This window comes from Carcharhinus amblyrhynchos, chromosome 35 (assembly GCF_965287045.1).
Source record: "Carcharhinus amblyrhynchos chromosome 35, sCarAmb.v2.hapA, whole genome shotgun sequence".
Taxonomy (NCBI): domain Eukaryota; kingdom Metazoa; phylum Chordata; class Chondrichthyes; order Carcharhiniformes; family Carcharhinidae; genus Carcharhinus; species Carcharhinus amblyrhynchos.
Genome location: NC_137358.1, coordinates 15,250,832 through 15,277,839, shown reverse-complemented (window position 1 = coordinate 15,277,839; position 27,008 = coordinate 15,250,832). Strand labels below are relative to the sequence as shown.

Below are 27,008 nucleotides of genomic sequence, written 5' to 3'. Positions count from 1 at the left end.
GATAGGCCATAAATGCTGGCACCATCCATATCCCATGCCCCATGCATGAATAAAGACTGCTGTGGAGCAGATGTCACATAGAAGCTGGAGTTGGCCATTTAGCCTCCTGATTCTGTACCGCTAATCAATTAGATCATGGTTAACTCCATTTACCTATTTCTGATCCACTTCTTTTGATATACTTATGTGATCAATCTCAGCCATGAAAGCTCCAGTTGACCCACTTAATCTGCAGGACAGAATTCCTGATCTCTGCTACCCTTTGAGTGGCAACTGTTTTCACTCTGGCCTTGATTTCATGTTAAAATTATGCCCCGTTCTTCTGATTTCTCCCACCAGAGGAAATTGATTTTTTTTTGTATCCACCCTGTGAATCCCTTTAGCATTTTAAACCCTTCAGTTGGATATTTGTCACAACCAATCTCAGCTTGCTCTTTGGGAATTATTAGAAGTTAGCCCATAAATGCTGAATCAAGCTGTCACTACAAAGACAATTCATTTATCTCATAGAGTCTTTAGTTGGGATTGGCACTGGCACCTCATTGAGAGATGTTTTGTGGACAACAGGTGGGAGAATTGTGCATGCAAGGGTTTTTCCACTCTTCCGAGTTATATCTGGAGGATCTGATGGAAACCAAGAGAACTCTTTGTTAAATGGGAAGTAGGCCGTGCATTTCATACACCCAGCTAGCTAACTTGCCTATTCCTTATACTCTTGAATATTCAAAAGTAATTTCAATATATTGAGCTTGTTGTTTCATTCAGAGAAAAGAATCAGTGACAATCAGAGAGATGTGGAAATTTTTTAAATGTCTGCTTATGTGTCAAAAATATGAAAAGGCCATTAACCCCTTGTGTGCTTAGTCTTGTCCTTTGGCTGAATTTTTTACCTTGCCATTTCCAACAGAGGGTGAGGAAGAAACTCAGAGGCCAGAAGCCAACTCCTAAACTTTCAAGGACATTGATGTGTTTTTATGGTGCCAACTTTATTCAGCATCACAGAGCTTTAAAGAAAATCTGATTTAGTGCCATGTTTGACAAAAGCCAGTTGATAATCAGTGCACAGAAATACCAGCAGCTAAGTATATCTCTTTGACTTCTCACAGAGGGAGCACCTGAAGATTGCGCAGCAGTATTTCCAGCTAGTCGGAGGTTCTGCCAGTGAATGCGGTACGTATTGCGTTCTGCTAATGTGTAATCGGCTTAAAATCGAATACTCTATTAGATTGTGATGAGCGCTGACCTTGAAAAAGCAGAGATATTTCATATTATCTTGCAGCCTCCTTCATTAGTTAGAATGGAGGTCAAATCTCCTTCCCTCACCTATTGGAGAATGCAATTTGGAGGATTAACAAGACCTTCTGGTTTTGTGCAGCAACAATCAATACATTGGTATGATGGCAAGTACTGAGAGAGTAATAAAGCATTATGATATTTCATTGTCTCAAGCATAACAAAACATTATTTGGAGTATATATGTTGCCACGGTATAACTTAACATCTTGTCCATATATCCTTGTAACTCCCTGGGTTAGGGTATCGGCTGAGATATATTTGAGAACAGACACCTTAACAGTTGAGATGTATGGATAAGTTGGTTTATCTCTCTCCCTTCTCGCTTTTGCTCTTATCCAGTGACTCTGACATCCATCATTATGAAATGCTTCAAAAAGTTTTAGCTTCCCAGATTGTCTGGATCCATTACAGTTCGCCTATCGCCACAACAGCAGACGACCTCTCCCTATACTCAACCCTTAACACCTGGATAACAAGGACACCTATGTCAGACTTCTATTTATTGATTATAGCTCAGCCTTCAACACCATTTAGTCCAAGAAAACTCATCCAGAAACTCAGTGGCCTGGGCTCAGCTCCTCCCTCTATGACTGGATACTAGACTTCCTAACCCACAGCTCACAATCAATAAGGGTTGACAACAACACTTCCTCCATGGTCATCCTCAACACTGGTGCCCCACAAGGCTGTGTCTTCAGCGCCCTGCTATAGGCCTTATACACCTATGACTGTGTGGCCAAATTCCCCTCCAACTCAATTTTCAAGTTTGCTGATGACATCACCTTTCTGGGCTGGATCTCGAAATTGACAAGACTGAGTACACGAATGAGATAGAAAATACGGTGAACAACAATAATCTCTCCCTCAATACTAGCTATGCTTCAGGAAGCATAGTTGAGGGCATGCCCCTGTCTACATCAATGGGGACAAAATGCAAATGGTTGAGAGCTTCAAGTTTCTAGGTGTTCAAATCACCAACAGCCAGTCCTGGTCCCCCCCATACCAACGCTATAGTTAAGAGAACCCACCCCGCCTCTACTTTCTCAGAAGGCTAAGGAAATTTGGCATGTTTGCTACAACGCTCATCAACTTTTACACATGCACCATAGAAAGTATTCTTTCTGGTTCTATCACAGCTTGGTATGCTTCCTGCACTTCCAAGACTGCAAAAAAAACTACAAAAGGTTGTGACCAAAGCCCAGTCCATCACGCAAACTAACCTCCCATCCATTAACTCTGTCTACACTTCCTGCTGCCTCAGCAAAGCAACCAGCATAATCAAGGACCCCACGCACCCCGGACATTCTCTCTTCCACCTTCTTCCGTCAGGAAAAGGATACAAAAGTCTGAGGTCACTTATCAACTGACTCAAGAACAGCTTCTCAACTGCTACCATCAGACTTTTGAACGAATGTACCCTATGTGAAGTTGATCTTTCTCTACACCTAGCTATGAGTGTAACACTACATTCTGCAGTCTCTCCTTTCCTTCTCTATGAACGGTATGCTTTGTATAGTGTATAAGAAACAGTCCTTTTCACTGTATACTAATACACGTGATAACAATATATCAAATCAAGGGTTTGATTGTGTCCTGATGGTGAATTGAAAATGGACCTCACACACAAGATCTCAGCAAAAAAGCCACAGTTTAATTTCCAACTACAGTTTTTAATCTCTGTTCATTACTCGTGTCTTATTTTCAGATACCATCCCTGGGCGTCAGTGTATGGCCTCCTGTTTCTTTCTACTAAAACAATTTGAAGATGTTTTGATCTACCTAAACTCTGTCAAGGTTAGTTGTTTTTAATTTGTTCTATTTCCTTGAACATCCAGGCTCTCTCCCCTCCATGTGGTCATTGCATATTTGAGATTTTAAATGACCTGAGGTTTGCTGCTGTTGTGATTATTTTACTGGATTAGTAATCCAGCAGATGTAAATACAAATCCCATCGCGATAGCTTGAGAATTTGAATTCATTTTTTTAACTAGTGAAAGTGACCATAAAACTGTTGGATTAGCATTAGATGATTGACTCTGAAACAAATAGGATAAAAAGAGTTACATTTATCTAGCATCTTTAGTGGTCACAGGGCATGCCAAAGGGGTGGCACAATAGTTAACACTGCTGCCTCACAGTGCCAGGGACCCCAGTTTGTTTCCCGGCTTCAGTCACTGTCTGTGTGGAGTTTGCTTGTTCTTCCTCTGTCTGTGTGGGTTTCCTCTAGGTGCTCGGGTTTCCTCCTGCAGTCTGAAAGACGTGCTGGTTAGGTGCATTGATCTGAACAGGTGCTGTAATGTGACGACTAGAGAATTTCACAGTGACTTCATTGCAGTGTTAATGTAAGCTTTAACTTGCATTAAGTGACTAATAAATAACTTAAACGCTCTTTACAGCCAGTTTGTAATATATAAAGTGCAACAGCCTATTGGTGAGCACTGAGCTCCCCTAAGTGGCAATCTGGTAATGACCTGATAAACTCTTTTTGGTGAAGTTGCTTGTAGGATCAATATTGACCAAGGAAACAGGAGTTAAGCCCCCACAATTATTCAACGTATTATCACGGGATCTATTAATTCCACCATAGAGAATAGGTGGGTGAGTTGTTAAATCAACAGCCTAAGAGATGACACTGCAGTGCAGCACTCCCTTAGCATTTCACTGGAATGTCAGCCTTGATTTCCCTGAAATGGGAATTGAATTCACAACCTTCTGACTTTGAGGCAAAAGTGCTTCCCACTGAACCTTGACTAATACCTGTGGCATAGAAAGCCACACTTCATATCATAAGAACATATCAAATCACTGCCAGCGATTCAAGAGGAAGGTTCACTGCTACCAAGATTTCGTTGGATTAGTCAAGTTTTTAGGGAGCATGGACATGAGTTTCAGCTGTAGATGAAGTGATGGTGCCTCCAATATTACGTAGGAGAAAATGAGTGAACCTATGAAAGCATAGACATGTAAAAACATCTCAGGGCCACAAGTAATACCCAACCATGTTACAAGTGTTCGGTTCAGACACGGTTTCGTGGGCGAGGGATGGAGTCAAATATGTAGAGAATGGAGTTTGGTGCAGAAACAGTGGCATTAGTCTTCCCAGTATTTTGTTGGAGGAATCTTCTACTCATCCAAAAGTGGCTATCAAACCAAGAGGAAGTGATGGTGTAATGGTATTGTCTCAGGACTAGTATTTCAGAGTGCCTGGGTTTGAATTCCACCATGGCAGATGAAATTTGAATTCAGTAAAAACCTGGAATTCAGAATCTACTGATGACCATGAACCATTAGAAGATTGGGAAAAGTTTAAAAATCAACAAAGAATGACTAAGAAGTTGATAAAGAAAGGAAGGATAGAGTATGAAGCTAAACTAGCACTAAATATAAAAAAGGACACTAAGAGTTTTTACAAATATATAAAAAAGAGGAGGCTGGCTAGAGTGAATGTTGGACCCTTAGAGGATGAGAGGGGGGATTTAGTGATGGGAGATGAGGAAATGGCGGAGGCCTTAAATAAGTTTTTTGCCTCGGTCTTCACGGAGGAGGACGCGAATAGTCTGCAAGTGTGAGGTGGTCCACTTTGGTAGGAAGAATGGTAGGAAGGACTATTACTTACGAGGCGAAAAACTGCAGCAGGCGACGGTGCAGAGGGACCTCGGGGTCCTTGTGCATGAGTCGCAAAAACCCAGCTTGCAGGTGCAGCAGGTGGTCAGGAAGGCGAATGGGATGCTGGCCTTCATCGCGAGGGGGATTGAATATAAAAGTAGGGAGGTCTTGCTGCAGCTGTATAGGGCATTGGTGAGGCCGCAACTGGAGTACTGTGTGCATTTTTGGGCGCCGCACCTGCGCAAAGATATTTTGGCCTTGGAGGGAGTGCAGAGGAGGTTTACTAGGCTGATACCGGAGTTGAGGGGGTTGAGCTATGAGGAGAGGCTGAATAAACTGGGCTTGTACTCGTTAGAGTTTAGAAGAATGAGAGGAGATCTCATTGAGACGTATAAGATGATGAATGGGATGGATAGGATAGAGGTGGAAAGACTCTTCCCGCTCAAAAAAGACAATAGGATTAGGGGGCACAGCCTCAAGATAAAAGGGGAGCGGTTTAGAACGGAGTTGAGGAGGAACTTCTTCACTCAAAGGGTGGTGAATCTCTGGAATTCTCTGCCCGTTGAAGTGGTGGAGGCTGCCTCGCTAAATATTTTTAAGATGCGGGTTGATGGGTTTTTGATAGGAGAGGGGATTAAGGGTTATGGGGAGAGGGCGGGAAAGTGGAACTGAGCAGCGACAGATCAGCCATGATCTTATTGAATGGCGGGGCAGGCTCGAAGGGCTGGATGGCCTACTCCTGCTCCTATTTCTTATGTTCTTATTAAAGATAGAAGGATAGTAGGAGTTGAGGGCCTGAATGCGATTACTGTCACCAGAGAGGTAGTGCTTGATAGACTAACGGGACTGATGGTAGACAATCCCCAGGACCGGATGGAATGCATCCCAGGGTTCTAAAGGAAATAGCAGAGGTAATAGTGGATGCCTTAGTGATTATTTACCAAAATTCACTGGATTCCAGGGAAGTGCCAGAAGATTGGAAAATGGCTAATGTTATGCCACTGTTTAAAAAAGGTAGCAGACAAAGGGCAGGGAATTATAGGCCGGTTAGTTTAACGTCTGTAGTTGGAAAAATGCTTGAATCCGTCATCAAAGAAGAAATAGCGAGGCACCTAGAAAGGAATGGTTTGATAGAGCAGACGCAGCACGGATTCGTTAAGGGGAAGTTGTGTTTAACGAATTTATTGGATCTCTATGAGGATGTAACGAGTGCAGTGAACAGAGGGGAACTGGTGGATGTGGTGTTTCTAGATTTTCAAAAGGCGTTTGATAAGGTGCCTCACAAAAGGTTGCTTCAGAAGGTTAGGGGGCATGGAGTTGGGGGTAAGGTGTTAGCGTGGATAGAGGATTGGTTGTCTAATAGGAGGCAGAGAGTTGGTATCAATGGGTGCTATTCTGATTGGCGGTCGGTGACTAGTGGAGTGCCACAGGGATCGGTGCTGGGGCCTCAGCTATTTACCATTTATATAGATAATCTGGTGGAGGGGGCTGAGTGTAGGGTGACGAAATTTGCTGATAACACGAAGATGAGTGGAAAAGCAAATTGTGCAGAGGATATGGAAAGTCTGCAGAGGGATCTGGATAGGCTGAGCGAGTGGGCGAGGATCTGGCGGATGGAGTACAATGTTAGCAAGTGTGAGGTTATCCACTTTGGCAGAAATAATAGTAGGAGGGATTATTATCTAAAGGGTGAAAAGCTGCAGCATTCTGCAGAGCAGAGGGACCTGGGGGTCCTTGTGCATGAGTCACAAAAACCCAGTCTGCAGGTGCAGCAGGTGATCAAGAAGGCAAATGGGATGCTGGCCTTTATCGCGAGGGGGATAGAATATAAAAGCAGGGAGGTCTTGCTGCAACTGTACAGGGTACTGGTGAGGCTGCAGCTGGAGTACTGTGTGCAGTTTTGGTCGCCGCACTTGCGCAAAGATATTTTGGCCTTGGAGGGAGTGCAGAGGAGGTTCAATAGGCTGATACCAGAGATGACGGGGTTGGACTATGAAGAGAGACTAAATAGACTGGGTCTGTACACGTTGGAGTTTAGAAGGATGAGGGGGGATCTTATAGAGACGTATAAGATAATGAAAGGGATGGATAGGGTAGAGGTAGAGAAATTCTTCCCACTTAGAAAGGATAGCAGGACTGGAGGGCACAGCCTCAAGATAAGGGGGGGCGGGGGGGTGCAGTTTAGATCGGAGCTGAGGAGGAGCTTCTTCGCTCAAAGGGTGGTGAATCTCTGGAATTCTCTGCCCGTTGAAGTGGTGGAGGTTACCTCGCTAAATATATTTAAGTCACGGGTAGATAGGTTTTTGACAGAGAAGGGAATTGAGGGTTATGGGGAGAGAGCGGGAAAGTGGAACTGATCCACTTCAGATCAGCCATGATCTTATTGAAAGGCGGGGCAGGCTGGAAGGGCTAGATGGCCTACTCCTGCTCCTATTTCTTATGTTCTTATGTTCATTGTCATTTGTCAGAAAAATCCTTCTGCTTCACTAATGTCCTTTAGGGAAGGAAATCAGCCATCCTTACCTGGTCTGGCCTACATGTGACTCCAAAGCCACAGCAATGTAGTTGACTCTCAACTGCCCTCCGAAATGACCCAGCAAGCCACTCAGCTCAGAGATGGGCAATAAATGCTAGCCAGCCAGCGAAGTTCATGTCCCACGGATGAATAAAAAAGAACAGCATTGTGACGGTTTCGAGACAGTGGGTGATGGTGGGGGTTTGAAAGAGACGGTGATGAGCTGAGTGTCAACAGCATACATGAGGGAACTGAAGCTGTGTTTTGGGATGATATTGCTAAGGGGCAGCATGTAGATAAGAAATATAAAGAGGCAAAGAATAGATCCTTGGGGAACGCAGTGCAGGGTAGGAAGAGAAGTTACTGGATAGATAAGAATGGAATTGGATAGATAAGAAAAGAATGCACCATCCAGCTGCATGATGGTGCAGACTCATTGGAGGGGGATTGTGTGGTCAACCCAGTCAAGGGTTACAGGTCAAGAAGAATCAGGAGGGACGGCTTACCTCCTTCATGTCACATAGGCTATAATTTTCTACTTTGATCATACTCTTTCTGTAGCAGATGCAGAAACCTGATTGGAGTGATTGTGGGCTTGATGGGCAGCGATTTGAGAGGCAACAGCTCATTCAAGGACTTTGGAGAGGAAATAGAGGTTGGAGATGGATTGGTTGGATGTTAGGTCAAAGTGGGTCAAGAGTCAGTTTTCTGAGGAGAGGGGCGAAGATAGCAGATTTGGAGGAGAGGGACAGAGCCTGAGGAGATAAAACCATTAACAGTATCTGTGAAAATAGGGACGAGGAGGAATAGTTGGGTGGGCAGGAATTGAAACTAAGGTCACGAGAGCAAGAAGTGAAGCTCATCAACTCTACTGTAATCAGAAGATTCTAATCACTGCTATTGGTAAGGGCCAGGCAAAGGTTTGTTTGGTTCATCCAACTTATTATCAAGTAGACAAAAGGCAGAGACAATAAAATTGCCCATAACTTGGACAAAGTGCAATGAATGGCCTTCTGGGACAGTTGACATAGGTGATGGAAATGCCAGCCTTGTGTACCAGAAAAGTTCATTCTGAGATTGGGGCAGTGGTATATTGTTGCAACAGAATGGAGCAAGCTTTAGGCTGTTCCTAACACAAGGTAACCAATGTGTATTCCTGTGAATCTGCCCTGATGAGCGAAAGCTAAAAAGCTTCGATAGCTGTCTCTTTTATTTTTCAGCAATACTCATACACGTATTGTGAAACTGAAATGATTGAGTCCTGGGAGCACGTATTTAGTTGGGGTTGGGGGGCACATGAAAGACAAAAGAAAACAGATTCAGAAATTTCACTGGGGAAAGGTTTTCTGACTCCACTATCCACCTGATTTCCAATGGTGCATTTTCTGTGAACACGAAGCCAGGTTCACTTGGAGTAGGGTGTTATAGTAAGTGTCTGTACAGTAGGATGTGACATGCTTTTCCTTTTTTTTAAGCAGAGTTACTTCTATAATGATGACCTCTTTAACTTCAACTACGCACAGGCGAAAGCAGCTGTTGGCAACTTCAAGGAGGCTGAGGAGGTAAGCTATTTGGACAATTGAGCTGCAACATTATTTTGAGGCACTTGGGCTGGAACTTTGGAGAAACTGCAGACCTTCTTTTGGAAAGGTTGGCATCTTTAGATAGATGGACATAATGTAAACATTTAAAGCATACTCGCCGTATTAGCAATAATCTTGGTGCTAGCAAGGGGGAAAGAGCTTCTCTGTGGTTCAGTTGGTTTAGAATAACACACAACTGATCTGTGCCCTGGCCAGCCCCATCCCGGCCAAATAACACCTTAGGACAACTGCATGAGTACGTAGAACATAGAACACTACAGAACAAACAGGCCCTTCAGCCCACAAGTTGCGCCAATCATATCCCTACCTACCAGGCCTATCTATACCCCTCAATCCCATTAAATCCCATGTAATCATCCAGAAGTCTGTCAAAAGACCCCAACGAGTTCGCCTCCACCACCACCGATGGCAGCCAATTCCACTCACTCCCCACCCTCTGAGTGAAAAATTTACCCCTGACATCTCCTCTGTACCTACTTCCCAGCACCTTAAACCTGTGTCCTCTCGTAGCGACCATTTCAGCCCTTGGAAATAGCCTCCGAGAATCCACCCTATCTATACCTCTCAACATCTTATAAACTTCTATCAGGTCGCCTCTCAACCTTCGTCTCTCCAGGGAGAAGAGACCTAGCTCCCTCAACCTATCCTCATAAGGCATGCCACCCAATCCAGGCAACATCCTTGTAAATCTCCTCTGTACCCTTTCAATAGCTTCCACAGGCGAGTAGTAAAAGGCTTATGACTTTGGACTAGTCTATAAGTTCTCCTGTAAGTCACAGGAACCTAAGAAACTACACTGCAGAATTTGTCGCAGGTTGCCTGGCTTTGTGAGGCTTTCACAGGTGGTCTGAAGAGAGGGGGTCCCTCTTGCTTTCTCCACAGGCAGGTCAGCTGCTGTCTGTTGATGGTGACTTAACAAGAAATCCTGTTACATGGTATAGTTTGAAGAAGTTGTACACTGGTTTTCAAAAAAAACTTCAAGAAAAGTTATCCTAACCATATTTTTTTCCCAAAAAGGGGGAGTATATTGGATAGAGCACATCACAATTGAGTTCCAATGTAGAAAGCCCATTAACCCATTTAATTCCATTTTTGGAGGATACCAACTGTAACACCTTTCCATTAGGACATTGAGCTTTTTATTTAATTGAATCTTGTTTCTCAGCTTCAGCCACCCAATCCAGCTGTTGATAAACCAGAAGCTTCCTGGCATGTATCAGCAAAAAATTCAGCCTCAGTAAAAACTTAAAAAAAGATTACAACTATTAGAATGGCCATCCCTTAAATACTGTGCCCAATCTTGCTTTCTATTGAATTTATACATAATGGACAGTTGATCCGGTACTCCAAATCCTGTTAATTTTTCCAGGAACCTCTTCCTTGCTATTATGTCCTGTTTGAACTCTGTCAAACTGGAGGTTTTTGTGCTCCAGTTATTTCATCAATGGCAAAGTCCTGAATCAAGAGTGCCAAGTTCTTGTCAGCAATTTAAGAACATAATAAGAAATAGGAGCAGGAGTAGGCCATCTAGCCCTTCGAGCCTGCCCTGCCATTCAATAAGATCATGGCTGATCTGTCGTGGCTCAGTTCCACTTTCCCGCCCTCTCCCCATAACCCTTAATCCCCTCTCTTATCAAAAACCCATCAACCCGCGTCTTAAAAATATTTAGCGAGGCAGCCTCCACCACTTCAACGGGCAGAGAATTCCAGAGATTCACCACCCTTTGAGTGAAGAAGTTCTTCCTCAACTCCGTTCTAAACCGCCCCCCCCCTTTATCTTGAGGCTGTGCCCCCTAGTCCTACTGTCTTTTTTGAGTGGGAAGAGTCTCTCCACCTCTATCCTATCCATCCCATTCATCATCTTATACGTCTCAATGAGATCTCCCCTCATTCTTCTAAACTCTAACGAGTACAAGCCTAGTTTATTCAGCCTCTCCTCATAGCTCAACCCCCTCAACTCCAGTATCAGCCTAGTAAACCTCCTCTGCACTCCCTCCAAGGCCAAAATATCTTTGCGCAGGTGCGGCGCCCAAAACTGCACACAGTACTCCAGCTGCGGCCTCACCAATGCCCTATACAGCTGCAGCAAGACCTCCCTACTTTTATATTCAATCCCCCTCGCTATGAAGGCCAGCATCCCATTCGCCTTCCTGACCACCTGCAAGCTGGGTTTTTGCGACTCATGCACAAGGACCCCGAGGTCCCTCTGCACCGTCGCCTGCTGCAGTTTTTCGCCACGTAAGTAACAGTCCTTCCTACCAAAGTGGACCACCTCACACTTGCCAACATTAAATTCCATTTGCCATTTCCTGGCCCATTCGCCCAGCCTATGTAGATCCTTCTGCAGATTCTCCACACCCTCCGCACAATTTGCCGTTCCCCCAATCTTGGTGTCATCAGCAAATGGGAACAGAGGTTTTTAACTGGGTGTCCCACCAAATCAGAAGCTTGGACGCCCTTGCTTTAAGTAATTTGAGATATCAATTCCATTCTGTACTGTAAAGGGAATAGCTGCTTCTTGCTCATTTTCTTCTCCTCTTGAAGGAATGACTCACAATTGGCCCTATCCATTGGTAGTAGTTCTTGTCTGATCCGTCTATATTCCACCACAACATAGCTCATCTGACATCTGCACACAAATCTCCAGCAGGAGACACTGGCAGCTATTTAAGGAACCCTAACCATTTCCCCTCCTTCATCCAGGGCACTGAGGTGAACTGTACTGCCCTGAGATCAGCAAACTCAATGCAACTTAATGAATTAATCCTGGGTGCTTTGTAATTTGTGGCTCAGCTAATTGCTGAGTGGAAGACCAGAGTAACACATCAGCAGACTGGTACATCAGCCTACTCTAATACTATTGTATCGGCACATTGATTTAATGATACCCTGCTCATATACAGTTGCATTGGTTCCTCTACACCCTTTTCCATCATAACAGTATACCACCAAATTAGAATGTTCTTAACTACAGCACCACCATCCATTCCTATAACACCTTTACAAGAACGTAGATCAAAGAGCAGTTGACACTGAGCCAGAAAACAGGACTAAAACCATAAAGTTTATTTATTAGTCACAAGTAGGCTTACATTAATACATTAATGAAGTTACTGTGAAAATTCCCTAATAGCCACATTCCGGCACCTGTTCGGTACACTGAGGGAGAATTTAGCATGGCAAATGCACCTAACCAGCACGTCTTTCGGACTGTGGGAGGAAACCAGAGCACCTGAAAGAAACCCATGCAGACACACGGAGAACGTGTAAATTCCACACAGTGACCCAAGTCAGGAATAGAACCAGGTCCCTGGCACTGTGAGGCAGCAGTGCTAACCATAGTGCCACCATGCCGCATGGCAAAAACGATCATCATGGTGCAACAGTAGTAACTATTTATATAACACCTTTAGCAGAATAAAATGACCCCAGATGCTTTACGAGAATGTTATAAAGTAAACTTTGACCTGACCCCCTAAAGCAATGCGAAGATAGATGGCCAAAGGCTTGGTCAAGGAGTTATGTTTTAAGGAGTGTCTCAAAGGAAGAAAGAGAAATGGAGAGGGTTAGGGAAGAGATTCCAGAGTTTACAAATTAGGTAGCTATAGGTATAGCCACCAATGTGCAACAATTAACTCTTGAGAGGAATTAGTGAAGCGTAGATATCTTGGAGGAGGTTACAGAAGTTAGGGATGGATGAGGCCATGGCATGAAAATTTTAAAATCAAGGTGCTGCTTCACAGGAATGTATGTCAGTGAGCACGTGCATTACAGCTGAAAGGGACCTGGTGCGCGTATTGGTTGGCTCACCATCGTATCTCTAGATCAATATATCCAGCTGCTGTGTGTTTTATTATAAATTGCTTGCACGTTTCTGGAAATTTGCATTTAAAATAAATTTTATCCTGGATGCAGGACAGCTTAGCATAAACGTCTGATTGAATTACTTCTATTGTGCTGCATTGGTGCACCGGTGTCATTGTGATAACAAAACTAACTTATGAATTGAAGGAAGTTGTCTGGCAGCTTGCCAGTTACTGGTCCGGTGTTGGATTAGATCATCCTGTAGTGGATAAGTCACTGAATTGCAGAAATGCACCAGGTTTGGTTGCGTATTGTCAGAAAAGTTGAGGCCAGACTGGAATCAAATCAGCAGTGCAGACCCGTGAAATGCCGACTGTTGGAAAACCTCCTGCAGCTTATGTTCACTTGCATGCAGGGTTGGAGAGAAATATTTGACAGAGATTCCTCATTTGGCTATAGATTTTCTTTTTGCCTTTTAGAAATAAGATGAAAAATGTAAAAGCAAATTTCTGCGGATGCTGGAATCTGAAACAAAAACAAAAAATGCTGGAAAGTCTCAGCAGGTCCGACAGCATCTGTGGAAAGGTTAGCTCTGAGATTTTCCTCATTTTCTGTTTTTGTGCGGATGAAAAAAAAGTTGCTGACTTGGATGGCATTCAGAGAACTGGGTGGTGACTGTGCCAGCCTGATGGGTTCCTCTTTTTTTAGGAATAAGAGACCATTTGGCCACCCAAATTTGTCCCCTTTTTCAATTAGAACGTAGCTGATTTATACCTCAACTCTATCTAACGCCATCTACCTGTCTTTTGTTCCTTAATCCTTGGCTGTTTCTTCACTGTCTGCACCAATTACAGTGATCATCTTTAAGCAAGCATCTAAATCTGGATTTTTTTTATGCCCAGCTTTTGTTCCACAGAATTTCTGTGAAGGACTCTTGCACAAGATTGTAAAATACTCAGCTATGAGAATAAACAAATCGCACAGTTTATATCAGCTTTATCATAAATTCCTCCTTCAGCTATCTGAAATGTTTGGGAGTTTCTGTTGTACTGATTGGCATCTCATTAACCAGGTATTTAAGCCTTCTGTTCATCTAGAATATTGCAAGCTCGAGCTTGCTCCCACAATATGGTAGGGAACTGCCTGTTCAGCACATTTAGTCTGTTTGGCCAAATGTCACCTGAATCAGTGCCAACTCCCAGCATTCAACTTATTTATTAGTTGGAGGATTAGCTGGCTGACAGAGCCCCAGCTGCACTCTTCAGCCCACAGTCTGTGCGGTGACAATGCTATGATTCCACGAAATTTAAAAATGGAGGCCAGAATTCTCTAGCCACGCTGGTCTAAACGCCGGAAATTCCTGTACGATCGTCAATGGCATTTCATCTTCTTCGCAACCATCCCGCTAAAATTCCAGTGGCAGGTGGGAGAATTCCAGCCCAAGTCTTGAATCTGGTTCTCATATCATTAAAGGTTCTTTTAAACCCATCCCCAAAGCACACCTTCCTGGACAAGAAAAAAAATGTTATCGGTTAGCGGATCTTTCTTTTGCAGTGTCACTGTCAATGTTCCTCTGGGTTCCTTGTCCTTTTTCCTGTCATGTTCAAAATCTTGCTCCTCCTCTTCCCTCTCACTGTGTTGAAAATTATGTCTCATTGTTCTGTTTCCTTAGTGTTAACTTGTTTCTTCCCCTTCAGTGCGTGAAAATTCATAAGTTGCTCTTTTCCCTTGCTCCAACCGTCTACTAGTTTTTAAACTCCAAGCTTGACCTTTACTCAGAGTGCATTTTCGATCTTCCTCCTTTTGAACCTTGTTGAAGTCTCACATTGTGAACATTGAACTTTTGCCTGGGTTTCTAAAATTGCTGTTGGCAATGATCACTTATTGATGAGCACCTGAAGGAGCCTGGTTTCATATAAGCCCCTTGCTATGATTAAATAAACTATTTTGTAGAATAATGCAGACCCCAATCATTTTCCCAGCTGTATTTTGTCCCTGTGCTGAAATGAAGTAACATGAGACAAAAACAGAAAATGCTGGAAAATCTCCACTGGTCTGAAACCATCTGTGGACAACATCAGAGATAACATTTTGAGTCTCGATGACCCTTAGGCAGTGCTGTCAGACTGGCTGCCATTTTTCCAGCATTTTCTGTTTTTGTTTTAGATTCCAGCATCTGCAGTAATTTGCTTTTATTTTTGTGAAGTAACCTGAGGTTGCTTTGATCTGAGATACTGAGCTGGAGAAGTTATGTTTTTTCCTCCTTCGCTTCCTCGCTTTGGGTCAGCACGTGTCATTCATAGAACAGATTCATAGATTTCAAAGATGTGTCAGTTAGGTTGATTGGCCATGATTAAAAATTGCCTCTTAGAGTTGTGAGATGTGTAGATAGAGGGATGAGCGGGTAAATATATAGAGATATGGGGGTAGGGCCTGGATGGGTTTGTGGTCAGTGCAGACTTGATGGGCCAAAAGACCTCCTTCTGCACTGTAGGGTTTCTATGATTTCCTACAGTGCAAAAGGACGCCATCTGGCCCATTGAGTCTACACTGACTCTTACCCAGACTTAACCCATTACCCCATGTATTTACCCTGTTAACCTATATATTTTGATTTGATTTATTGTTGTCACATGTATTAGTATACAGTGAAAAGTATTGTTTATTGCATGCTATATAGACAAAGCATACAGTACATAGGGAAGGGAAGGAGAGAGTGCAGAATGTAATGTTACAATCATAACTAGGGTGTAGAGACTAAGGGACAATTTAACATGACCAATCAACCTAAATTGCACATCTTTGGACTATGGGAGGAAACCAGAGGAAACCCATGCAGACACGGGGGAGAACATGCAGACTCTGCACAGTCAGTGACCCAAGCCGGGAATAGAACCCAGGTCCCTGGCACTGTGAGGCAGCAGTGCTGACCACTGTGCAACCCTTTCTCCTTTTCATTAGTTTTCTTGGCTGACCATTCTTTGTACTGAGCATTAAGTTTTTCAATCCTGAAGCAAATCGCAGCTGAGCTTCAATCTTCATACATGCACTTCCGGAAGGAACCATGGGATGATTTAGTTGTTCTCACATCCACTGTCAGCTCCTTAGAATGAGCACTGAATCCACATGCTGTCACAGCCTGCGTTGTGTGGCTCAGCCAATCCACCATCTGAACCTGGACCTTCCTGATGTGCATTGTTCAGTATGTTAATTAGTCATCAGCTGCCTCCAAACGCCGTTCCTTTTCTTACTCCTCAGGTTTTCCAGCTGATTCAGAGTGAGAAGCTGAAGAATGACTACATTTACCTCAGCTGGCTGGCCCGTTGCTGTGAGTTAAACAAATCTTCATGACTATGAAAACAAATATTGTGGATGCAAAAAATCTGAAATAAAAACAAAAGCTGCTGGAAATGCTCAGCAGGGCAGGCACCATCTGTGGACAAGAGCAGAGTTCACGCTTTAGGCTGATGAGCAGTGAATGGCCATTGACCTGAAACTTTGTTTATCTCTGTAGTTGCTGTGTGACCTCCGGAGTATTTCCAGTATTTTTTCTCTATTCCGAAGCTCCGTGAGTGTTTGAGTTGAGCAATGCTTTTCAACAATGTTGGTGCTTTCAGATTGCTGCAATTCAGAATGCCAGTATTGGTGCTTTTGCCTTTGTTTACCAACCATTTACTGTTTGGGCTAAAAGATAAAATGTGATAAACATTAACAGACATCCTAGACTACAACCAAGCTACTCGTCCTGGGCAGAGTTGATCTGCTGCCAAGGACTGTGTATTCTTTAACATTATTGAAATCATAGATACCTGCAGTGGTCATAGAATTCCTGCAGTACAGAAGAAGACTCTTTGGCTCATTGAGCCTACACCAACAACAACCCCTCCCAGGCCCTATCCCTGTAGCCCCATGTATTTATTCACTAATCCCCCTGACAGTAGGGGCAATTTAGAATGGCCAATCAACCTAACCTGCACATCTTTGGACTGTGCAAGGATAGCGGAGCACCTGGAGGAAAAACAGGCAGACGCTGAGAGAAGATGCGAACAACACACAGATAGTTACCCAAGGCTGGAATCGAACCTGGGTCACTGGCACTGTGCCACCATGCTGCCCTAAGTCCAGTTACTATCTTTGAATGTGCTTTGTGCTGTGGTTTTTTTCGCTAGCCATATGAAGCATACTGTGCCCAAAGCCCACAGCACTCTCTCTATTCTGGACATCTAAGGAGTCACCATCAAGAGCAGGATGCTGGATGTTTAGCATTTCCTCCCTTCTCTCGTCTAGTGAGCCTCAACGTCGAACGTAGAAGTCCACCATTACCCCTGGCTGTCATTGCCTCACTTAGCTCTGACCTTTCTGGTCTGTGTTGTTCAGCAGACAGAATATAAGCCAAACACTTGAGACATTTTCCCAGAGAAAGTTGCTAATGAAATGCCCCAGCCTGTCCATCAGTGGTCTTCAGCTGCACTGTGATAGTAGATTAGTAGCAAATTCTCCCAGCATGAATCCTCCCTACAAACTGGGAGCCATAAATTGGATTATTTAATATTTAAGCACAATAGTTTGGGTACATATCCAAAACAATCGCTCCTGATATTCAGTTCTGATGACAAGTACCTTCTCACTGTCCCTTCCTAACTACCAATCCCCACTTCCCTTTGAGCGTGTGTTGGAAAGGACAGAGAGAAGCTGTTTGCTTGCACCTTGAATCTCTGTCTTACACCTTGCCAAGGCGTGAATGATTCCATGAACATATGACACGATCTAAGGGTGAGGGGGGAGAAGTATAATTTGGATACTAGAGGAAGGTTTTTCACGCAGAGGGTCGTGGGGGTATGGAACGCGCTACCAAGTAAGGTGGTGGAGGCAGGCACGTTGGACTTGTTTAAGGTTTACTTAGACACATGAGCGAAACAGGGATGGAGGGTTATCGTAGACGGTATTAAAAAGGGTCAGAGCCTTGGGACGACACTGGAAATGTAGTATTACATGTTAATGTTTTGTCTCTTTTAATCCACAGGTGTCGGTCCACCTTGTTGTCAAACGAGGGGCATGCACACGGTGGGTCGTGCGTGGGCTGCTCTTGGAGGTTTTGAGAGTGGCTTAGTACTTCGTGTCGTTGTGTGTGCTTAATCCTGGACCAGCAGACGGGCACCACAACAGCTCAGTGACTATCACTGCTAGCTGTGCAGATACATGGATTTGGGCCTGTGTCTGTGGGAGTTTGCGCATTCTCCCTGTGGTTGCTTGGGTTTCCTCTGGGTGCTCCGGTTTCCTCCCACACCCCAAAGATGTGCTCTTAGGCTGATTGGTGTACCAAATTGACACTATTCTCCCCTGAATCTGGCTACATTAGGGGTACCATTCACATACACATGGGGCAGGGTAGGTGTAGGAAAGTGCTTTGTTGAAATGGCAGCGTGGGCTCATTGGGCCGAAGGGCCTGTTTCTCGTGCTGGGTTGTTCTTTGTTCTTTGTTTGTATATGAGGAAGTAGACTGAACAGATAGGCACGTTGTGAAAATAAGGTAAGGGAACTGAAGGAGATGAAGTGGATAGCAATCTTAAAGAGCTAGTATTGGTGTAATAGGCTGAATAGCCATTTCTGTGCTTTAAAAATGGCTTGCTTCTACACTATGGGCATTTCATGTTATGGTGCAATGGCCAGAAGCTATTTTTAATTTTTTTTAAGTTTTTCTTTTTATCTTTCCCTTATCCGAAAGCATCAAGTAACAGTGTTTGACTGAATGAGATATAATATTCTATCCCTCCATCTCCTGTGTATTAAAACCTAAATACTTGCTAGATCACTAAAGCTTACTCAGGTGAAAGGTCTTTGTAACATGAGGACCATCTTGCTATTGCAGTAAAGTGCATTTTTCACCCTCCTGTCCCCTTGTTTGTTTGCGCACCTGGTGCTGACTTCACTTCACAGCTGCTACAATTCTTTCCACTTTCACAGATATCATGAACAAGAAGCCACGTCTGGCATGGGAACTCTACCTGAAGATGGAGACATCAGGAGAGTCCTTCAGCTTACTGCAGCTCTTGGCTAATGACTGCTACAAGGTAAGTGAGACAAGCTATTTGAGGAGCATTCACTGTTCCAGGGATTCCACCAACTGCAGCAAACAGCTCAAATCTATTTTTGCAAAGCTTCCAGTATTTCAGAAATGAGTGTCTGCATTCACTTGTGTTTTGTGCTGCTCTTATAGATTCTTTCCCATTCATGGATGGCAGTTCTACACATGATTCCCCCTGCAGTCCTCCAACTAAATGAAGGTTCACATTCAGCCTACACTGTCACCATTCGTCCCTGCTCTAAGCTCTCAGCCCTTTGCCCACTGAGTCCTTAGAGATCAGTGAATGGCCACCAGAGACGACAGCCCCTGTGTTTGACTGGGTGAGAGAACAGAAGGATCAATGGGTTTTTTTGCCCCTTCAGACATGGACCTACAGAGTCGATGGCATTCAGACTGATGTATGTACAGTGGGGAACACAGGAACAAAGCTCCCTTGTAGGTGACCATAAAACCCCTCGCGCTCTAATGGTAGCACTCTTGCCTCACCATCCACGTTTGAATGACTACCAAGATGGTATTACCATCACTGAATCCCCCACTATCACCATCTTTGGGGTTACCATTGACCAGAAACTCAACTGGACTCACTACATAAACACTGGCTACAAGGACAGGTCAGAGACTAAGGATTCTGCAGTGAGTAACTCATCTCCTGAATCCCCAAAGACTTTCCACCATCTACAAGTCAAGAGTGGAATGGAATACTCTCCACTTGCCTGAATGGGAGCAGCTCCAACAACACTCAAGAAGCTCGACACCATCCAGGACAAAGCAGCCCGCTTGATTGGCACCATATCTACAAACATCCACTCCCTCCACCATCGATGCTCAGTAGCAGCAGCGTGTACTATCTACAAGATGCACTGTAGCAATTCACCAAAGGTCCTTAGACAGCACCTTCCAAACCCACGACCACTTCCATCTAGAAGGACTTCCATCTGCATCAGCTAATGACACAACTACCGCCTCCATTCTGCCCGTCCCAACCCCCAGAACCTCTTTCCCTACTCACCTATGAAAACAACACATAATTTTTAAAATTTCTATCAAATCTCCTCTTGGATTTCTCTATTTCAGTGCAGTGCAAATAGTCCTGGTATCTGTAGTCAAATCTATGAGATACAGGGATGGGTGGCAAGATGAGATGAGGGAGTTATATGGAAAGAGGCTAATGTGGATTACAAATGCTGGCAAACACCTTTAGACTGGCCTGTTCCTATGTTGCAGATCTCCTGTAACTCCATGTCTACAGCTATAAGCTTATACGGGATTCTGGCAGCAAAAACAAACATGAAATTACTGACAAGTCCCCTTTGCAGGTCAATTAGAAAACTAGACAATGCAACTACCTTGAATAAAGTTCCAAAGAATGATCACTTCTCCTTCATGTTATTAATATCTCCCTCTCTCTTAAACAAGCAATATTCCCTTCAGTTAATCATTCTTTATTTTGTTTTTATACACAGATTATTGAAATGTCAGCAATTTATTGGTCTATGTTTCAATCCACTGTGGGCAGTGTTGTTTGATGATATAGCCTTTGTTCTGGGACCTTTGCCAACAGCTAAGCTAACTGAATTTTCTGGTGTTGGTTTTCATTGACCAGGGGAGGGAAATAATCTAGTACCATTGACATAGAGTATATTAGACTGGGAGCAGGCTTGAGCGGAGTATAAAAACCTGTTTCTATTTCGCTAAAATGAATTATTTAGTTAAAGTTAATATAAAATGGTAAATTTCTGATGTACTTTTTTTCTCCTTTCAGATGGGCCAGTTCTACTATGCCGCAAAAGCCTTTGACGTCCTTGAGCGTCTCGATCCTAATCCAGAATATTGGGAAGGAAAACGTGGAGCATGCGTCGGGATCTTCCAAATGATCTTAGCGGGACGGGAACCAAAGTGCGTATCTTCAGGATGCAAGACCCATTTTAAACACTGATATCAGTCACAATATTCATGTCTTAGAAACTAACAAAGCTGAACTAATAGCTGATATGCTTTATAGGAAAATACCTGCCATGAGGTTAACAATTTGACAGCTTTAGAAACCCAGGCTGATCCTATAATGTCCAATTAGGTCTTCCTGCTGATTGTCTTTTTTAAAATTGAATGGTTGTAATGAATGTTAAACCCTCCATCGTGGTTTCTTGCTGCCTGTCAGTGTATCGTAGAATTACACAGCACTGAATGGGGCCATTTGGCCCATTGTGTCTATACCAGCTCTTTCATAGAATAGAGATGAGATGACCTTAGCTCAAAAGAGCAATTTGCAGAATCAGTCTGGCCAGAGAGAAAAGATAGGAAAGGTAAGAGGTTACTTACACTGACAGGCAGAGTATACAAGAAGAAATAAATAGAATTAAGAAGGGAATAGCAATAATCATGGGTGATTTTTAATCTACATGTAGATTGGGTGAATCAGATTGGGAGAGGTAGTCAGAAAAATGAGTACATGAAGTATTTTCAGGACAATTTCTTAGAGTAGTACATTTAGTGCCAACCATGGAGCAGATTATTCTAGACCTAATAATGTGCATTGGGACAAGATGCAACAGCAATTATAACATGATAGAGCTTCGTGTTCAAGTTGAAGATGAGAAGTGTGAGTCCAAGGCTAATTTAAAAATAATTATAAGGATATGAAAGAGTTGGCTTAAATGAACTGGGAAACTAGTTAAAAGATAAGATAGTGGCAATATAGTGGTAGTCTTTTAAGGAAATGTTTAATAGCTCTGAGCAAAGACATATCCCAGTGAGAAAAAAAGACTGGACGCATCATCAAGGCTAAATAAGAAAGTTAAGGGATTGTATCAAATTGAACAAAACACTGCGATTCTGTGAAGATTACTGGTAAGCCAGAAGATTGGGTGGATCTTAAGAACAGGCAAAAAATGACAAACAAAAGTGGAAGATATTAAAGTGAGAGAAAGCTGGCTAGTAAAATAAGAACAGATTGTAAGAGTTTCTAAAATTAGTTAATAAGAGTAAATAAAGTAAGTGAAGTGAGAGTTGGTTCTTTAGAGAGGAAGCTTTGTGGAATTAATAATGGAGAACAAGGAAATGTGCGAAGTGTCTGTCTTCACTGTAGAAGACTTGGAAAAATTGCCACAGGGATCAGTGCTGGTGCTTCAATTATTCATGACGTATATCAGTGAAAGAAGGGACCAAATGTATGGTAGCTAAATTTGCTGATGACTCCAAGATAAGTAGGAAAGTAAGTTCTCAAGAGGAGGTAAAGAGCACAAAGGGTAAGCGCAGTGAGTGGGCAAGAAATTGGCAGATGGAGTTTAATGTGGGAACTTTTCCACTTTGGCAGGAAGAATAGAAAAGCATCTGATGAAGTATTGTACAATTTCATCTCCTTATTGAAGAAAGGATATATCTGCATCAGAAGCAGTTCAGAGAAGTTTCACTCTAACTGATACCTGTGGTGAAGGGATTATGAATACCCACTGAAGTTTGGAAAATGAGAGATATCTTATTGAAACAATCAAAATCCTGAGGGGACTTGACAGGGTGGATACTGGGAAGATTCCTCTTTGGAGGAGACATCAGAAAACAAGTAAATGTTATGATCATCTTTTCAGGGCATCCATATTTGTACAGAACCTTCCACAAGCCTGCTGTTGTTTAACTGTATAGCTTTTTGTGTTTTTTTCTAAATCTGGTTTGGTATTTTGCTAGCAGTGTGTCGCAGCTGAATTGGTAACAGTTAGTGCTGCTGTTGTGACTGCCATAAGCAAAACGAGAGTAATACATCTAAGAGGAGTCCAGTATGTTCATATTTTCTTTAATCAACTGTGTTCAGAAATGAGCAGTCTAAAAGAAGAACTCGTGCAAAGATGGAGAATGGAAAAAGCCCATCAACTAATTGAAGCTCACCCTCCTGTATGCTAATTCTGCCACTTGCCACTTTGTCCCACATATTTATCTCCTTTTATCGTAAAATTATGGAATCCTACAGTTCAGAAGGAGGCCATTCAGTCCATCAAATCTGCACTGACCATAATCCCACCCAGGCCCTATCCCCATAACCCCATGCATTTTTCATAGCTAGCCCCCCTGACACTAAGGGGCCAATTTAGCATGGTTAATCCACCTAACCTACACATCTTTGGACTGTGGGAGGAAATCAGATCCCCCAGAGGAAATCCACGCAGACACTGGAGACTGTGCAGATTCTACACAGACAGTCACCCAAGCTGGGAATCCAACCCGGTTCTTGATGCTGAGGCAGCAGTGCTAACCACTGTGACACCCTCCTGCTCACCTGAAGGCACTCCTCTGATAGCTACTCTCTAGGTTTGCCTTCACTGCCTTATACTCTGACGTCATTAGCCTGTGATAAGGGTGAGAGTTTGATTTTGAACTCTCCCTCTCAGCAGTTGCACAGGCTGCAACTTGTTTCCCTGGAACAGGTTAAAAGAATGTATGCAATGTCATTAATTGTACACATCAGAGTTTGTGGTTTGAGGGTGCATTACTGTGTTTTTTTGAATGCCCAAAGGGCTGGGAGAGGACTTTTTCCCCTTATTAGCTCTGTTTTTAATTTTTGCAAAACCCAGCAGATGGCATGGCCACAGATGGTGGGGGGCAGGTAGGGGCTGGAGGGTGGGATGGGCATGTGCAGAGTAAGCAACACTTTGTCAGGATACTGCAGTCATCTGATGTAGGCTTACTTAGATTAGAACCGAGGATACAGTTTTAAAAATAGGAAGTTTCTCATCTAAGATGGAGGTGAGGAGATTTCTCTTCAAGCGTCAATGATCTGTGGAATTCTCTTTCTCAGCTGTGGAAGCTGATTTTGACTCCTTTATCAGTCAAGAGTCAAAGAGTAGACAGGAAAGTAGAGTTGAGATCATGATCAGGTCAGCCATGATTTGAAGAAGAGTCACATGGACTCAAAACATTGAGTGGAATCTTACCTTTTTTTTTAAGTGTTAGGCTCAGACTGAAAACCTGCATATGGCTCTCTGTCAGCACAGTCCAGTTTTCTCTCCAGATCTTGAGCTTCTCTAAGTAAACTGAAATAAGCAGACAGGGTTTCTGTTATCGCTCTGGTAGAGCAGGGCCTGATAGAGCCAGCAAAGCAGGATCCACAAACTCATTTCACTTCCTGCAACATAGTTCACAAAAATAGGGTGCCATCTTTAAAGGAGCACTGAAGCCCCACCTGGCCACTGGACAAGTATTGCCAGTGTTCTTCCTCCTCACTGCTTGCAATTTTCCCACTCACCACCTGCTTTCTCCCCTGGCACACATAACTGAACCCCCGCCCCATGGCGCTGCCACTAGGGCCTGCCCCATTATACTGAGTCACATCAACGAGGTTTGAATATTCAGAGAGGGGGAATCATTTGGCGGGTGCTAGGTACTTATTAAAGTTTATTTCAATCCATTAAAATAGGATTCTCATTCTTTGCGTGACGTCAGCAGCGAGAGGGATGGAAAATTAGAAACTCAATTCTCCAGAGAGAATTGAATTTCTCGATTCTCTCTGGATTTTCTGCCTACATCGCCCTTCTTTCTGACAGCGAATGTGAGCTGAAAATTGCCCCCGTTAACTCTGAATCTCTCTCCACAGATGCTACCAAAGCTGCTGAGTTTTTTTTTACAACACTTTCTGTTTATATTTCAGATTTTCAGCATTACTATTTTGCTTTTATTTGATGAGATTTATTGCAGCTTAGCTGACAGCTCAGTGAATTAATGCGAGTAAGTGGCAGAGCCATTTAAACCACAGTAATATCAGAGTTAGACTCTACAGTTAAGCAACTTCAGTTGCATGGAGAGACAGGAGGGGCTGGAATTTTTTATCTTTGAGCCAAGCGTTAAGGGGAAGTTAAGGAAAATTCCCTTTCGTAACAGCACTGTGAGTGGATTTACACCATCTGAACTGTAGTGGTTCAAGAAGGCGGTTCCCCAGCACTTTCTCAAGGACAGTTAGAGATGACTAATAAATTCTAACTGCCAGCCACACCCAGTCCTGTGAAAGCAAAAGTTGTTGATAGGTACAAGAGGTTTTGAAAGAGTAAAAATGAGGAGAAATTGTTCCTGATGGCAGGAGGATTAGGACCAGAGTTCATGCAGACCTAAGATAATTCGCAAAGTAACAGAGGGGAAATGAGTTTTTACGTATTGACATTCCTGCTTTCAGTCAGGTTAGCAATAGTGCCCTACAATTGATCTCAGCATTTTAGGCTTGGAGGGGGAGGGAGGGGCATGGCGTGGTGGCGGAGTTAGTCAGCCAGGCTGCACTACTGATTTTTATCTTACTCCGAATGAGAAGTGTCAATATTGCGGTCAGACATGGGGCCAATATTGGCCTGAGCTAGCGTACTCACTGCCTTGTCTCTGATGTCACTTGAGCAAAGTACCAAACAATGCTCATTAGGATCACAGCAACAGCAAAGTGCCTTTAACATTATAAAACACCCCAAGGTCCTTCACAGGAGTGTTATAAATCAAAATTCAACACCAAGCCACATAAGCTGATATTAGGGCAGATGATCAAAAGAGCCCACTGAAGGAGGAAAGAGAGATGGAGTGGGAATTCTAGGGCTCAGTGCTTAGGCAACTTAAGGCATGACTACCTGTGGTGGAGGGGTCGAGGGGCTAGAATTAGATGACTGCAGGTATGCTCGCCACCACAGCGGGTGCAAAATTAGCATGGATCAGTGGGAAATGCTATGTGTTCCTTGAATGAAAGTCCTAACTATTATGCACTTTTTCTAGGGATACCATGCGAGAAGTTCTCCATCTCCTTCGAAACACAGGGAATCCTCAAGTGGAATACATAATCCGTACCTTAAAGAAATGGGCCAAAGACAATCGAGTAGCTGTCTGAAGGTGCAGAGCAAAAGGACCAGGAAATGAGCTGATAGTCTGGATGGAGCAGCTGCTGTGAATTTGAGGCTTCTGTTCCTCTCACCAACACCAACATGAGTAGTTCTCATTGCGCCCTGACAAAGAGCTCTCATGATATGATGCAGTGCTCCATGGGAAACATTTGCTCCTCTCCCACTGACTGCAATTAATTGTCGACCAAAGTTAAAGCCACATAATTCCCTTTGTTACTTGGCCCCATTCGGGTGGGGGGGAGGGGAGAGTAAAGATTCTGCCAAACGCTTCAACATCTGCACTGTCAAATCACCTAGGCACCTACTGTATTCAGCATTATTCTGTTATAATGTTCTCTACACCCATTCGTCTGAACAGGATGCAGCACAGCAAGTGATGTGGGCTGGAGCAGTGTTTTAGTTCTCGAGCAAAGGTGGCTTTGTGAATTCCAGGACCCCCTTAACCATCTGTGGAAACTATGCTACCCCCAAGTATGTAACAGTAAGACTTCACTTAAAACCACACTGTTATTTTTCCTGTACTCATTGCCATGTTGCCATGAGCCTATTTGTATATGAGCCAGCGTTGCATGGTGAGCAAGAATCTGGTTTAAATACCAAACATGTCAGAAGAGTATATGCCTCAGTAATAAGTTCCCCATATGGAGGCCAGATACAGTTTGGCCGCATATGGAATTGCTGCTGGGAGGAACTGGAAGCAGCAAGCCAGGCGCCTGCTACCAAGAAAGGATTGTCAAAGTAGCAGGCAATGCACGTACTATGCCAGTGACTTTGAGACACAGAAGCAGGGAGCAGATTGATGCTCAGAGTTGGGGAATAGTGAATGGAGTAAAAAGTCTGACAACACCAGGTTTTAGTCCAACCGATTTATTTGATAGTAAACTCACTAGCTTTCGAGGGGATTCCCTCTTCGAAAGCTAGTGAGTTTACTATCAAATAAATCGGTCGGACTAAAACCTGGTGTTGTCAGACTTTTTACTGTGTTTACCCCAGTCCAACGCTGGCATATCCACATCATGAATAGTGAATGGCGCAGGGAACAAAACATGGCAACATGTTTCTGGTTGCCATCAAGTGCCCTGCACTGGAAAGTTTAAAGATTTTGACACGTCGGATGAGAACTGATTGGGAATTGCTGTCCTCACTGCGCCCCCACCTTACTGGCTGCAACAGCACGCAGACTTACCATCAAACTTGTGTGTGTAAAGAGTGACTATTTGCATGAGGTGTCAGGTCCT

The 27,008-nt window shown here is 43.5% G+C and overlaps 1 protein-coding gene across 4 annotated transcripts in view; it reads left to right on the top strand.

The window, feature by feature from the left end:
• The window catches only part of ift56 (intraflagellar transport 56), a 63,715-nt gene extending 37,088 nt beyond the window's left edge, over positions 1–26,627 (top strand). For 3 of the 4 annotated variants that reach the window (XM_080217436.1, XM_080217435.1, XM_080217433.1), the window contains exons 12-18: positions 1,107–1,170; positions 3,002–3,090; positions 8,896–8,979; positions 16,084–16,153; positions 18,790–18,896; positions 20,676–20,809; positions 25,646–26,627. In XM_080217436.1, the coding sequence (XP_080073562.1) occupies positions 1,107–1,170; positions 3,002–3,090; positions 8,896–8,979; positions 16,084–16,153; positions 18,790–18,896; positions 20,676–20,809; positions 25,646–25,757 (660 nt within the window). In that variant the 3' untranslated portion in view covers positions 25,758–26,627. Of the gene's footprint in view, positions 1–1,106; positions 1,171–3,001; positions 3,091–8,895; positions 8,980–16,083; positions 16,154–18,789; positions 18,897–19,042; positions 19,793–20,675; positions 20,810–25,645 lie in introns of those variants that run through there. The other variant, XR_013889848.1, reaches the window with a different exon arrangement.
• The last annotated feature ends 381 nt before the right edge of the window (positions 26,628–27,008 follow it).